The 15681-nt window shown below is 45.2% G+C and overlaps 1 protein-coding gene across 3 annotated transcripts in view; it reads left to right on the top strand.

The window, feature by feature from the left end:
* The window catches only part of LOC132580581 (histo-blood group ABO system transferase 1-like), a 97219-nt gene extending 81789 nt beyond the window's left edge, over nucleotides 1-15430 (top strand). For 2 of the 3 annotated variants that reach the window (XM_060251485.1, XM_060251483.1), the window contains one exon: nucleotides 14723-15430. In XM_060251485.1, coding sequence (XP_060107468.1) covers nucleotides 14723-15428 — 706 coding nt within the window. In that variant the 3' untranslated portion in view covers nucleotides 15429-15430. Of the gene's footprint in view, nucleotides 1-10805; nucleotides 10874-12019; nucleotides 12155-14722 lie in introns of those variants that run through there. The other variant, XM_060251484.1, reaches the window with a different exon arrangement.
* Nucleotides 15431-15681: the final 251 nt, after the last annotated feature.

Below are 15681 nucleotides of genomic sequence, written 5' to 3'. Positions count from 1 at the left end.
GGCTGTTACAAACGTGCCTTTTGTGTTAGGCGCAAGATTAATTCAAAGGCAAAAAGCCTGCACAAAATAAATACATTTATTTCTCACACTACAGAGCAGCATCTGAAATCACCACAAGATAACATACTGGAGTAACCTTGAAGGCCAGGCTGGGAAGGAATGCACTGTCCTCTCTCGTGGGACGCTTAAGTTTCAGTTTCTTCTAGACAAAACAAGTATACATAATACTAAACGGCAAGGGATCTTGACATACTGCCCCCCTTAAGCTGGCCCTCTGAGTCTGGAAGGGAACCATTTATAAAATTTATAAAATCAACGCAGGAGCTCTTAAATGGAAATTTGGAACCCATTCATTGTGTGATGGAGGGAAATGTAACCATTTAATTAGAAAATACAGTGTTCCTTTTTAAATTTTGGTATCGAGAATTTCTTTCACTTCATGATGATTCTGTTCACCCACCAGGATTGGTTTTGGAGGGGGGGGGTGGCAATGAGCCCTGTGGCGTAGAGTGTTAAAGCTGCAGTACTGCAGTCCTAAGCTCTGCTCACGACCTGAGTTCGACCCCCGGTGGAAGCTGGGTTTTCAGGTAGCTGGCTCAAGGTTGATTCAGCCTTCCATCCTTTCAAGGTCGGTAAAATGAGTACCCAGCTTGCTAGGGGGAAAGTGTAGAGGACTGGGGAAGGCAATGGCAAACCACCCTGTAAAAAAGTCTGCCGTGAAAACGTGAAAGCAATGTCACCCCAGAGTCAGAAATCTGGTGCTTGCACAGGGGACCTTTCCTTTCCTTTCCCCTCTTATTCCTGTAATTTTTATTCTGACTTAATGTTAACTTTTGATTATGTTATCATGTTTTTAATTTGCTGTTTTTTGATGTTTGGTTTTGTTTGAGAATGTCTCTTAAATTATGTAATGTTTTTTGAAATTCTCGATTAAAAAAGGTAAAAAAACCAGTATGACTGAGCACCAGCCATAACAACATGGGCTGAATCACTTGCATATCATCCAGTTTAATATATGTCATCATGAGCCAACAGCGTCCTTCCGCTATGTACATGGGACACAGAATCAGAGGACACAAATCTGATGTAAGAAGTCATAACAGAAACCAGGGGGTGAACATTTCAGGCTTCCTGGAGGTATCATTGCAGACCTGAAAGTCTGGAGATATTATTGCAGACCAGAAGTCTGTCAGGATGAGCCTGCCATGGTTTTCCATTTGTTTCCTAGCCAATGTGAACTAGTGTAACACTGTTTATTCTGAACTCTGAACTGTGTAACTTTTGTTTCCTAGAGCTGCTTGAAGACACATCTATCTGACTGCTAAGATGTGCAGGAGGGAGGGGGAGAAAGTGTGCTTTGTAGTTGATTGCCTTCTAGACATGGCTAGCTAGCTATCGCCTTGCTCTGGAAATAGAGCAGGAGAACTTGGCTGTTGGCCTTGATACTCTAAATAACTCAAGGTGCCACCTTCCATGGAAACGAGTGTTTGGTTGGTGGGAGAGGCTTTGCATGCACTTTTTGGACTATAAGAACATAAGAGAAGCCATGTTGGATCAGGCCAACGGGCCATCAAGTCCAACACTCTGTGTCACACAGTGGCAAAAAATTTTATATACACGCATACACTGTGGCTAATAGACACTGATGGACCTGTGCTCCATATTTTTATCTAAACCCTTCTTTAAGGTGGCTATACCTCCTGTGGCAGTGAATTCCACATGTTAATCACCCTTTGGGTGAAGAAGTACTTCCTTTTATCCGTTTTAACCTGTCTGCTCAGCAATTTCATCGAATGCCCACGAGTTCTTGTATTGTGAGAAAGGGAGAAAAGGACTTCTTTCTCTACTTTCTCCATCCCATGCATTATCTTGTAAACCCCTATCATGTCACCCCGCAGTCGACGTTTCTCCAAGCTAAAGAGTCCCAAGCGTTTCAACCTTTCTTCATAGGGAAAGTGCTCCAGCCCTTTAATCATTCTAGTTGCCCTTCTCTGGACTTTCTCCAATGCTATAATATCCTTTTTGAGATGCGGCGACCAGAACTGCACACAGTACTCAAAATGAGACCGCACCATCGATTTATACAGGGGCATTATGATACTGGCTGATTTGTTTTCAATTCCCTTCCTAATAATTCCCAGCATGGCGTTGGCCTTTTTTATTGCAAACGCACACTGTCTTAACATTTTCCATGAGTTATCTACCATGACCCCAAGATCTCTCTCTTGGTCAGTCTCTGCCAGTTCACACCCCATCAACTTGTATTTGTAGCTGGGATTCTTGGCCCCAATGTGCATTACTTTGCACTTGGCCACATTGAACCGCATCTGCCACGTTGACGCCCACTCACCCAGCCTCAACAGATCCCTTTGGAGTTCCTCACAATCCTCTCTGGTTCTCACCACCCTGAACAATTTAGTGTCATCCGCAAACTTGGCCACTTCACTGCTCACTCCCAACTCTAAATCATTTATGAACAAGTTAAAGAGCATGGAACCCAGTACCGAGCCCTGCGGCACCCCACTGCTTACCGTCCTCCATTGCGAAGACTGCCCATTTATACTCACTCTCTGCTTCCTATTACTCAGCCAGTTTTTGATCCACAAGAGGACCTGTCCTTTTACTCCATGACTCTCAAGCTTTCTAAGGAGCCTTTGATGAGGAACTTTATCAAAAGCTTTCTGGAAGTCAAGGTAAACAACATCTATCGGGTCTCCTTTGTCCACATGTTTGTTCACCCCCTCAAAGAAATGTAACAGGTTAGTGAGGCAAGATCTTCCCTTGCAGAACCCATGCTGAGTCTTTCTCAATAACCCGTGTTCATCAATGTGCCTACTCATTCTGTCCTTGATAATGGTTTCTACCAACTTTCCCGGTATTGAAGTCAGACTGACTGGCCTGTAATTTCCCGGGTCTCCTCTGGAACCTTTTTTAAAGATTGCGGTGACATTTGCTACCTTCCAGTCCTCAGGAACGGAGGCAGATTTCAATGAAAGATTACAGATTTTTGTTAGAAGATCCACAAGTTCAACTTTGAGTTCTTTCAGAACTCTCGGATGTATGCCATCCGGACCCGGTGACTTATTAGTTTTTAATTTGTCTATCAGTTGTAGGACCTCCTCTTTTGTCACCTCAATCTGACTCAGGTCTTTCAATACCCCTTCCAAAATTAGTGGTTCTGGGGCGGGCAAAAAGTTCTCATCTTCCACAGTGAAGACGGAGGCAAAAAATTCATTTAGCTTCTCAGCCATTTCCCTATCCTCCTTCAGTAATCCTTTTACCCCATGGTCATCCAAGGGCCCCACTGCCTCCCTGGCTGGTTTCCTACTTCTAATATATTTGAAGAAATTTTTATTGTTGGTCTTTATGTTTTTTGCAATATGCTCCTCATAGTCCCTTTTTGCCTGCCTGATCACAGTCTTGCATTTGATTTGCCACAGCCTGTGTTCCCTTTTACTAATCTCACTTGGACTGGTTTTCCACCGCTTAAAGGAGTCCTTCTTACCTTTTACAGCTTCCATTACTTTGTTTGTTAACCACGCAGGCCTTTTCTTATGCCTGTTTGTGCCTTTCCTAACTTGTGGTATGTATTTTATCTGAGCTTCTAGGATTATGGTTTTAAATAGCATCCAAGCTTCCCCAAGCGTTTTGACCGTATGTACCTTTCCTTTCAGTTTCCTCCTCACATGCCTCCTCATCTCAGTGTATTTACCCCTTTTAAAGTTAAACGTGGTTGTGGCGGTCTTTTTGGACAACTCCCTATTTATACAAACGGTGAAATCAATAACATTATGGTCACTGCTCCCAAGTGGCGCAATCACTTTTACATCTCTCACCAAGTCTTGGGCATTACTTAGGACCAAATCCAGGATCACCCCACCCCTGGTAGGTTCTGAGACCATCTGCTCCATAGCACAGTCATTGAGAGCATCAAGAAACTCAATCTCTTTCTCTCGACCAGAACACATATTGACCCAATCAATCTGCGGGTAGTTAATATCACCTATTACGACACAGTTTTTACGTTTAGCTGCTATCTTTAAGCCTTCCATCATATTATAATCGTCCTCTCTCTTTTGATTTGGTGGGCGATAACAAACTCCCATAGTTAAATTTCCTTTTGAGCCCTCTATTTCAACCCAAAGCATTTCTAAAAGTGAATCTAATTCTCTGATCTCAGTCTTACTGGACCGTATATCCTCTCTGACATACAGAGCCACCCCACCTCCAACCCTTCCCTCCCTATCCTTCCGATATAGCTTATATCCAGGAATCACCGTGTCCCACTGATTCTCCTCATTTCACCAAGTTTCTGAAATTCCCACAATGTCTATGTTTTCTCCCAATACTAAACATTCCAATTCACCAATTTTACTTCGAACACTTCCAGCATTTGCATACAAACATCTATAATTTCCCAGGCGAGCTAGGCCTGCCACCTTCCTCCTGCCGCCTCGAGACTCTGGCAGACAGTCCAAATTGTTTGTCACCTTCACAGTGGACAACTCTGGTCCGTTACCCGGTAGAAAAATAGCAGCTAACCCTTCATCTCTTTGAGACGAGTCCTCCCGAACCAGAGACATTTCATCTCCTGTCGGCTTTCCCCCAAGATTTAGTTTAAAAACTGCTCTGCCACCTTTTTGATTTTAAGCGCCAGCAGCCTGGTTCCATCCGGGGACAAGTGGAGACCGTCCCTTTTGTACAGCTCCCGCTTGTTCCAGAAAGCATCCCAGTGCCTAACAAACTTAAACCCTTCCTCCTTACACCATCGTCTCATCCACACATTGAGACTTCTAATTTGTGCCTGTCTCTCCTGCCCTGCACGTGGAACAGGTAGCACTTCTGAGAAGGCTACCTTGGAGGTCCTGGCCTTAAGTCTCCCGCCTAGCAGCCTAAATTTTTCCTCCAGGACCTCACAACTGCATTTCCCCACATTGTTGGTGCCAACATGCACCACGACAACAGGCTCCTCCCCAGCACTGTCTATCAGTCAATCTACTACATGCGTAATGTCCGCTACCTTCGCACCAGGCAGGCAAGTCACCATACGGTCAGTACGCGGTTTCGCCACCCAGCTGTCTACTTGCCTAAGGATTGAATCACCAACTACCAACCCCCCCCTCCCCCTGCTCAGGGATGGTTCCTTGGCGCGAAAGGATACCCGCTCACCAACCGAAGAAGAGGTCCCTTCTGAGGGCGCATTCCCCTTGTCCTCAGCCCGGTGCCCTGTTCCCTCTCGACCCTCACGCTCTCTGGCAGCAACGGGGCTGCTACGTTCAGAGCGGGGCTCATCTAATACGCCCCCGAGAGTCTTTCCCAAGTGCCTAACTGACCGTCTCTGCTTCTCCAGGGCAGTCACCTCGGCCTCAAGGGTACGAACTCGTTCCCTGAGGACCAGGAGCTCCTTGCATCGAGCACACACCCAAGACTTCTGTCCTTTGGGCAGATAGTCATACATGTGACACTCAGTGCAAAACACTGGAAAGCCCCCAACCCCCTGCTGGCATTCTATCTTCATGATATATATATATTAAAATATACAGTCCTCTTTAAATGCTGTTTAAGTGGCTCCCCTTCTGGAGGGTCAACTTACCTTACCTCAACTTACCTTATTGGGAACTTACCTTATTTGGAGAACAAGGAAATCAGGGATCTGGGTTCCTGGTCCTTAGAGAGCCCCTAGGCGAAGAGCCACAGGCCAAGAGCCCTTTAGCTTTGGCAAGGCGCAGCTTAAAATGCAAAAATGCAAATAATATTGTGTGAAAATCTTGTTTTCGTTATTCGTGGCTTTGGCTGTCTACAGCACAAGGCAATGCTCTGCATATGATTCCAATAAATCCTTTATAATGAGAATGGATCGTCTGGGTCAAAAACTGACAGAACCTCACAAAGTCACTGTTCTGGGAGGGGTGTCAACGGTCTTTCAATATGTTTCTGTATTCTATAACTGCAATGGGAATGTTGGGGGAGTATGCATTGTGCTGCTTTGGCCTGCTTGCTTTCCCTTTTGTTTGAAACACATGAAGCACTCTCTCAACCGTGGTAGGGAGGTTCAGGCCTGGAGTCCAAGGACGTGATATCTCCTAGCAGAGACTGTCTTGGCACCTGCTAGCACCCAATGTGGGCTTGGTGAGAAACTGTAACCTTTGCTTTGTGCGAGCTTCTTGCTCTGAACTTTGGTGGGTTTGTAACGGCCCGGGGAGAGGGTATATAGATCTGGCTCCCAAAGATATAGCCGGATCTGACACAGAGAGTCATACCTACTGTTATTTGTTATACTTGCTGTTATACATTAATTCAGACTTCCAGCCTTCTGAGGCCTTTTCTGCCAGTGTCCTGAGTGGGGGGCCGGTGGATCTCCTCTCTCCAGGACTTCAGTGAAGCAGCTCCCTTTGTGGACTTTGCCTGGAGATTGGCTGTGGTCAGTTGCTGGGTTTAGCACTCTCCACAGCTCTTCAGCCCTCCCTGGTCTACAGCTCTCAGTTGTCTTTCACCTCTGGAGGGAATTCTCTGCCACAGCTACCTAGACTTCAGCTCTGACCGTGTTTCATGAAGTCCTTCAGACCTTTTCCTCTGTCCCTTCTGCTGGCCAAGCTAATTCTACTTATATGTTGAAGGGAGACTGAATAATCTATCTTTTGATTGACTCCTATCAAAGTTTGCTAAAAGGGGCAATAGGATTGCTATGCTCTCTCTGCTGTCTGATTGGTTCCTATCTAACTAGGCTAAGGAACCATTATGACGGCTATATTTTCCTTCCTTCTTCTCTAATTGGTTAACTTTAGAAATCCTGAATTTGCATGGTTGTTCAGCTTTCTAATATGTATACAGATCTGCAGTTACACAGAAGTTATAGTGTGTGTGTGTGTGTGTGTGTGTGTGTGTAACTGAAGATCTGTGAGGAAACTTTTAAAATATATATACCTTTTAAAAAGTTTTCTCACAGGAATATACAATATGAAAGTACTGAATAAGAAATGAAACACTTTCTGTCCTCCTGGAGCATGAGGCCAAATTCAGAACTGCAGTCCATGGGGACAGGTGGCTTAATCCTTTACCCCCATGCCTTTACCTCCTGAGTGAGGCAGCTAGATATGAAGGTGGATGGATGTAGAAGCAGGAACGTTGATAAAAGAGGAAAACGTGGCATGAGGGAGTGAGGAAGTGAGTCACTGTGGTGTTGTGGCTAAAGGGTTGTCCTTGTACTGGGGAGGTTCAAATTTCTGTTCAGTCATTAGACAACCGTGAATCAAACTGTCTTTCAGCCGTAATGACCTCATAGGTTCACTGTATCGATTCATCCATCTACCATATCTTTACCTCACCATTCCACCAAGAGACTCAGGACTGTGTACTGGGTCTCCATGTCGTCATTTTGGCTTCCCAGCCCTCCTGTGAGGGAGGGGGTAGACTTGAATGGGATGAGCGGCTCCAGGACAGCGAGTTTCATGGTGGAGGGTGGTTTTGAACTGGGGTCTCCCCAGTCCTAGCCCAGCACTTGAAATGCATCACCACCAGGCCTATGCTGTACTCCATGGGGAAAGAGTGGGACACAAATCCTTTCTCCTGCTTTGCATTCAAAATACCCCAGCCTGGGTTTAAAGCAAAGGAGAGGAGGAAAGTGACTTCTGCATGACATGGTAGGGATCCTCCACATCCATGTGTTAAAGGGGATTTTTAATATTTTATTCCAGGCAGACCTCCGAAGGACACTGGCTGACCAGTGGGATCTCAATATTATGTGAAACACAGAGGTAATGTGTTCCTGGGTGCAGGGGGCCCTGGGTGGGAGGGGCTTCAAATGGGGCTGCCATGAGGCAGGTGTCAAGCATGGAAGTTTTCAAATAACCAAGCAATGTTGCAAAAGTCTTAGTTTATTAAAAATCCATTGTTGCTTTGTTGTGGAACACATTGAAAGTGATACACTTCATTGCATAGAATACAGTTTTAGGGAGTACATCAAAGTGGGTAGGAGAGATAATGGGGGAATTTCTCATAAGCGTGTGAACTGCTACAGTTATGCATTTGGCTATCTCTTGCGATTACACATTCTGACTCCCAGGCTTTTGCCTGGGAACTGGTTTTGGCTCCTTCTACCTTCAAAGCATTACATTCCTACATTTGCTACAGGAGATGGGAACTGGGGGAAAGAGGTTAACATGAAAGGGGGGGTTACATGCTTTGATATGCAACATGTACAGATACTCTATAGAAAGTAATATTAATATAGTAGATAACTCATATGCTTGACAGCAAGTTTTAAACAAGACTGGACAGTAGAAAAAATAACAATACTTTAAAATTAACTTTAATTCAGTTAAAATGAATGGTACATTTTCTCAGCTGACAAGCCACGCTACTAAGGCAAAATGTTGTTTTCTATTCTGAACGATTACTGTGACATTTTGTGTGTCCACTGGATTCCATAATTTCTCCTGCCACAGAAACAAAATCTAGTTTTTCAGAAGCAGAGCTATCCAGGTGCAGTTGTGGGTTATCCTGTTCACATCTGAACTTGGGGAGGGGCCATAAGTGTGCGGTAGTGGGCATGCTTTGCATGCAGTAGATATCAAACTTAGTTGGCAGCATTTTCATGTAAAAAGGTATTGGGTTGTTGAGCAGGGAAAGATCCTACAACTATAGAGCTAAACACTTGTTTTATATTCTGATTATATTCTGTTATATATGACATTAATTAACTTGCACCCACTGGATTCTCCAGTTTCTCTTTCCACAGTAACTGGACTGATATCTTGGACGGTTTATCAGAAATAAAGTTATCGAGGTACCATTTTGTATTGCATTGGTTTGCATTTCAGCAAGAGCTGTCACTGTGTAGTAGCACACATGCTTGCTCCAGATGGAGCATAATTTCTCCTTCCACATCCACAAAATCTGGTTTGCTAGGAACAGAGCTGTCTAGGTGCAGTTGTGGGTTACCCTGTTGATGTCTGAACTTGGGGAGGGGCCATAAGGTAGTGTGGAGTAATGGGCATACTTTGGCAAGCATTTTCACATTAAAAGATATTGGGTTGTGGGGCAGGGAAAGATCCTACAACTATAGGGGTAAACACTTCTTTTATATTCTGAGGAATGGTTACTATGACATTAATTTATTTGCATCCAGTGCATTCTCCATTTTATCCTTCCACAGAAACAAGAGTGATCTCTTGGATGGTTTACTCCCAGAAATAGCGCTACCGAGGTACCATTTTGTGTTACATTGGTTTGTGCTGCCACTGTGTGGTAGTGCGCATGCTTTGCACCAGATGGAGACTCTGGCATCTTGCATTGTGCAGTTGGGAAAACCCCGGATTGAAGCATTAGAGATCTGCAGCCAAAAAGTCTTGCAGGAGATGGGTTGCTGGTGCAACTACACCAAAGGCGGGCTATATGTAGGCTGTGGTCTCATGATTTGGTGGCAGGCACCTGCTTTGGATGCAGAAAACCCTCGATGCAAGTGTGGCCTCTTTGGCTAAAACAGTCTGGGGCAAAAGACCTTTCTCCATCTGGGATCCTGGATGTCTGCCGCCAGTTGGAGACGACAACACTGACCTGCGTGGACCCAATGGTCCATCTCAACAGATGAAAAAGTCGCCAAGAGATCCAAGCTATGTGTGACACAAAATACATGACTGTCTGCCACTCATCTATCCCACATCTTCCACTTCGGAATAGTTACTAAAATGACATGTGTTCACCATAGCATTTTTACCTTGCTGAATGGTAAAGAATAACACTCAAACTTAATTTTTAAAATTATAATGGTAATTATAATGCTGAGCACAGGCAGGGTAGAGGCAGCACATCCTTCCAGGCAAGCCCAGCCCCTCTTTCCTGTGATTGTTTTAAGAAGGCTGCTGGTGGGCAAGATTTGAGCTTCCCATCAGGATGGAGTGGAGCACTGTCCCAGGTCTGGCTAGACCCTGGACAAAGGAACAGTACAGAAGGAAGCCATTTGCATTTGGATGGGTTCCTTAATGGCTCTTGGACCCAGGGCCTGCCACCTTGTATCCAGTGTTCCCTCTAATTTGAGTTAGTGTGAGCTAGCTCACAGTTTTTTAGCCTCTGTCTCACACATTTTTGTCTTAGCACAGGAAGGTTGGCCCCAGAACATACTAACATGCCGGAGCCAAATCACTCGCTCAGAACTTCAATGCCAGTAGCTCACATAGTATAACTTTTCCTCACAAGACTCCATAGCTTAGAGGGAACATTGCTTGTATCCTGTAAGTTCTAGGGAAATCAGGCAGATGGGTGGAAACTCTTCTTTCCTTTGTGGAGAGTGATTCCTAAGACCCAGCACCTCTCTTTCTCTCTTTCAGAATGGACTACCCAGAGTCACATATCTTTAAGCCCACCTAGGGTTGACCCTGCTTAGCTTCCAGCCTCTCTTATTCAGATTGGACTAGCCTGGGCCAATCAGGACAGGGCAATACAGCCAGGCACTCTCCTTTAACTGTGAAAAAATGTTTGCAGACCTTATAAGTAAGGGAAGGCTATTGCAGAGCTTTCTGTTCAGCATATCTTGGAGTTTTGGCATCAGAAATAAGGAACACTCACAATGTCCTACAAAGCCAAGGATGTTTCTGGGCTAAAGAACAGCTTCCCAGAATCAGTGACATGGCCTCAGATAAAGAATGGAGTGCTGCTGCAGTCACCTCTTGCCCCTGCCCGCTTCAGAGCCTGCCTTTCGTGATGGTGCTGATCATGCGGTGAAACCCTTGGTGGCTCTGAGTCCCCCCAGTAGTAGTCCAAGCTGTTGAGAACAATTTTGCAGAGATTCTTCACTCTAGGGAGAAATATTCCTAAAACCCAGCTTCTCTCTTTCTTTCAGAATGGTTTACCCAAAGCCACAGATCTTTAAGCCACCGTAAGTAATGCTCAGAATGGTTCAACATTTGCAAGGACCACTCTGGTCTTCTGGCCACTTGTTGAATTCTGCCCTGGTCCCACTGGGGAATGTTTGATAATTATGGAGCTTTTAAAAAGTGATCCCATTGCCTTGTGAGTCAGTGTGGTGTAGTGGCCAGGGCTCCGGAGTATAATCTGGGAGACCCAATTTATTAATTAATTAATTTAGTCTTCTATCCTGCCCTTTCTGCAAGCGGACTCAGGGCGGCTGACAGTCAATTCAAAAACATTTATAATTACAATTTAAAATGTTAAAATAACAATTAAAATACATTTTAAGGTGCTGTTTAACTTCAGTATAGGCGGGATCTTTCTTTCTTCTGACAGTGATCCTATAATGATCGTAGTTCCTCAGCAGTGTAGGGTGGCAGTCCTCTTCTGGTTTAGGTGTTAAAAGCCTGTCGAAATAATTCAGGGCCTTTATGGCCTCCGGGAGGGCATTCCACATTTCTGAGAAGGCCCTAGCCCATGTGGAACACAGTCTGGCCTCCCTTGGTCCAGATATAGATAGTAGGTTTTGTGTCCTTGAACGCAGTGCTCTCTGAGGAACATATGGAGAAAGGTGGTCCTGTAGATAGGCAGGCCCTCGACCATATGGGGCTTTAAAGGTCAATACCAACACCTTGAGACAGACTTGGAACACAATAGGTAGTCAGTGCAGCTCTTTCAGCACTGGTTGAATGTGCTCCCATCGAGGGAGCCCCATTAACAACCATGCTGCAGTGTTCTGAACTAGCTGAAGTTTCCACATCAGGGTCAAGGGTAGTCCCATGGAGAGAGCATTACAGTGATCTATTCTCGAGGTGACCATAGCATGAATCGCCATTGCTAAGTTGTCATGCTCCAGAAAAGGGGCCAGCTGACATACCCGCTGAAGATGAAAAATGACAGATTTGGTAGTGGCTGCTACCTGGGCCTCCATTGCCAGAGAGGACTCCAGGAGCACTCTCAAGCTCTTGACTCTTATGATAAAATGGAGGTGCAGGAAATGATGTAAGGTGATGTTTGTTGGGGAGGAAAGGAGGCGTATAAACAGACAAATTAATATAAACATCATCTGTGCACTTCTGTAATATGATTCTGAAGAAGTCTTCTTTCCCCACAGGAGAACCGATGTCCTTACAGTGACTCCATGGCTTGCCCCAATTATTTGGGAAGGGACCTTCAACTTGGATATCTTGAATGAACAGTTCAAGCAAAGGAACGCAACTGTTGGACTGACAGTGTTTGCTATCAAAAAGTGAGCCTGGCTTGACTGGACAGTGTAGCGGGCCGTGGGGTTAGGTGTCTTGCTCTCTGAAGGCTGACCTTTCGTGTGAATGAGGTTGTATTCTTTCTGCTGTTGGTCTCTCTGTCACTCCCCTGTCTTGCGTGGGGTAGCCGTGGTGGTGCTAAATGCATGATTTGAGCCTTCCTGCTATAGAGTTATTGCAGAATCGCTTCCCCTGCTCCCAAGGTGATGGAAAGGCTGTCAGGTCAAAGCACTGAATCATGTGGTAGGCAGCCTCCTTTGTCACTGGTGCTTTCTTATTCTCCTCCCTTTCTTATGTGGCATAGAGAGTATTCCAAGGAGGTCTCCTACCCAGGATCTGCCTTCACTTCAGACACTGAAGTTGGATGTCCAGGAGGTGGATGTCACCCAAACTGTAAACTCCACCACATTCCTGTATTGCTTGTGGGTCCTCCTCACTTCCTGCAGATGATGTTCCCATTGTGGATTGGGGCCACATATCTGTGCAGAAGGAGCTGTAGTGCCTCCCCCCTCTTGGGGACCACAGGAACAAAAGGGAATTAATACCTCCCTGGACCATCTATGTCCTGAGTAACAGTGGGGGTGGGGTAAGTCCAGGCCTCTAATTCAGCAGGAGCTTACAGGAGCACCTTTCTGACCACTTCCCCTCTTTCTCCCCATGCATCGTGTCCATTGAATAGTAGGTGCAGCTGCATAACATTCCCTGGATTAGGAGAGTGGGCAGCCAGCCAATTCTTATGTGATTTTGGGTGGCACATGGCTTGCTGGCCTTTTGACTATGGGGAAAGGTGGCCCAGGAGAGCCCCAGGAGAGCAAGGCCTAGATCTCTAGCCAGCTCAAGCAGGCCTCGCTCGCTTGAGGCTCTCCTTTCTTTCATCAGGTTGCTTGGGCAGCGGGGGCGGGGGGGGGACAGCATATGCTAATGAACTCAGTCATCTATTTTTCTACAAAATGACTCCTGGGTAAGTCAAAGCTCTTCTGCATTGTGCTGCGATTAGGAAAAGAATAGGTACCCAAGTGAGGGATGACTGTGAGAGAGTCCACAGGATGGTTCTGGTGCCTCCAGCCTCTTGTGCCCTGTGGATTCTGCTTTGTGGAATTTGACCTAAAGTCTCCCTTTTGGTGCTGAGGGCCTCCCCCCCCAGTATGTATTTCTGTGGATTGAAGTAATGCAAGAAATCCCTGGCACTAAGAGTATTTTACATCATGTCCCTTGGTGCCCTCGGTTATCACTGTGAATTGTAAGCTCTAAATCCTAGCTGCCCAGGTGGGGAGAAAGTCCCACCCTCAGGAGCTACCTGGTCCTGGCTTCTGGGACAGGAGCTGTTTTCTTTGCAGTGCAACCTGAAGCGAAGGACACCCTTCTAAGCAGAGGGACTTCTGTTGCTTTGGAGACTTATTGGGATTTTCAGGGCAAGAGACATTCAGAGTTGGTTTTGTCAAGTCTGCTGTATTTTTATTAACATGTTTGCTAACTCTGGTTCAGAAGCAAGGGATTCTGGGCTCATGCTGAATACCGAATGCTGCTAGCTACCTCTCCTCCCCGCCCCCTCTGCTTAGCTATGCCTTTGTTGTGTAGTCTGCTTTGAAATGCTGATATGTGAACAAGATAGTGGAGCCTTCTCAAGCCGGGTGTCTGTGGGAGTGTGAAGCGCCAAGGCCTTGGCTTGGGAACGAGGGAGTAACATCCTAGTGCGAAAATATACTGCATAGAGTGTCCCGCCCGTAGGAATCCTTTGATCTATACCTTAAATGCTTGGTTAATGTCTATGTACCCCAGTCCTTCAATCTCTATCATGGTCTTCAGTTCTGCTTTCAATAAACTAGCAACTTTGTTTCAACCAAAGACTCGTTATTGAATTCAGCCGACTTGACAGGTTTGCCATTGCCTGTCTCTGGAGAGCAACTCTTGGCTTCCTTGGTGGTCTCCCATCCGAGGACTGACCAGGGCTAATCCTGCTTAGCATGAGTGGATCAGGTCCAGGGTCTATGTTGGTTTAGAAGAATATACATCTGCTCAGTATTGCACTGTGAAAGGGCAGCTGTTGAAGTAGTGGTGGCCATAAGATCTCAGGATAGGAGAGGTCATTCTCATCATTATCCCCCCCCCCCACTCAGTGCTTTCATCATTTAGAATTGATTATCATGATCAATTTAGTAGTAGCCGCTTGGGCGGGGAGGGCGGGATACAAATAAAATCTGTCTGTCTGTCTGTCTGTCTGTCTGTCTGTCTGTCTGTCTGTCTGTCTGTCTGTCTGTCTGTCTGTCTGTCTATCTATCTATCTATCTATCTATCTATCTATCTATCTATCTATCTATCTAACGTCATTGCATCTTGGAGCAACACTGCAGAAAGCAATCATACACAATGGACCCTTTCTCCCTCAGATCAATGTCATTTACTATTGGTGTCCAATAATTTCCTATTTCTTGTCTGAATAAAAATGTGTGAAATGTGCTTCATTTATTACTCAAAATTCTGTCTTAAGTCTGGATAGTTTTCTTTTGTATTTATTGTCCATAACTAATGATAAAAAGTCTTCTTGTGTCTTCTAGGTATGTCGTCTTCCTCCAGAAGTTTCTAGAAACCGCAGAGACTTATTTCATGGCTGGGCACAGAGTGAAGTATTATGTCTTCACTGATAGGCCTGAAGCTGTTCCTGACATCACTGTCAAAGCTGGAAGAGAGATAGTCCCTCTGAAAGTCCAAAATTTCCCCAGGTGGCAGGAAATCTCCATGCGCCGGATGGAGATGATCAATCACTACTCTCAACAGCGCTTTATCCATGAAGTTGACTTTCTGGTATGTGTTGATGTAGACATGCGGTTTGGTGACCATGTTGGAGTAGAGATTTTGAGTGAGGTATTTGGCACAATTCACCCAGGTTTCTATGCCTCTGAGCGCAAGGTATTTACCTACGAACGGCGTCCCATCTCTGAAGCTTTCATTCCCCAAGATGAGGGGGATTTTTACTATGCTGGAGGCTTCTTTGGAGGAACTGTGGCTGAAGTTTACAAGCTCACCAAGAAGTGCCACGAAGCCATCATAGCTGACAAAAGGAAATGGGTGGAGGCCATCTGGCAGGAAGAGAGCCACCTAAACAAGTATTTTGTGTACAATAAACCAACAAAATTACTTTCCCCAGAATATTTGTGGTTTGATGAACACTACAGCCCAAGTTTTCTCAGAAAGATGAGATTTATTGAAATCCCCAAGAACCGTATTGTAATTAGATATAAAAGACATTTGCATGTGAAATGATAGCTAGACTTTTTTCTGCAGAATGAATAAAATATCATTATTTATTACAAAAGAGGCTTGTTGTTACACAAGGTGGCTTTAGTCAAGTAAAAACCAAGGTCCACATGAGGACAAAAATGGAATGAGTGATCCCTCTTTTCAGATCTCCCCCAAGACAGGTAACATCAGGGTCATTGCTGCCTGTGCCCTGGTCATCCTCGTTGATCTCTTCTGCACCTGCTCCATTCTGCTCACATCCTTTTTTTGAAGTGAG

Source organism: Heteronotia binoei, chromosome 12, assembly GCF_032191835.1.
Source record: "Heteronotia binoei isolate CCM8104 ecotype False Entrance Well chromosome 12, APGP_CSIRO_Hbin_v1, whole genome shotgun sequence".
In the NCBI taxonomy this organism is placed as follows: domain Eukaryota; kingdom Metazoa; phylum Chordata; class Lepidosauria; order Squamata; family Gekkonidae; genus Heteronotia; species Heteronotia binoei.
The sequence above is the reverse complement of the archived record's forward strand: the minus strand, read 5'-3'. Positions and strand labels throughout refer to the sequence as shown.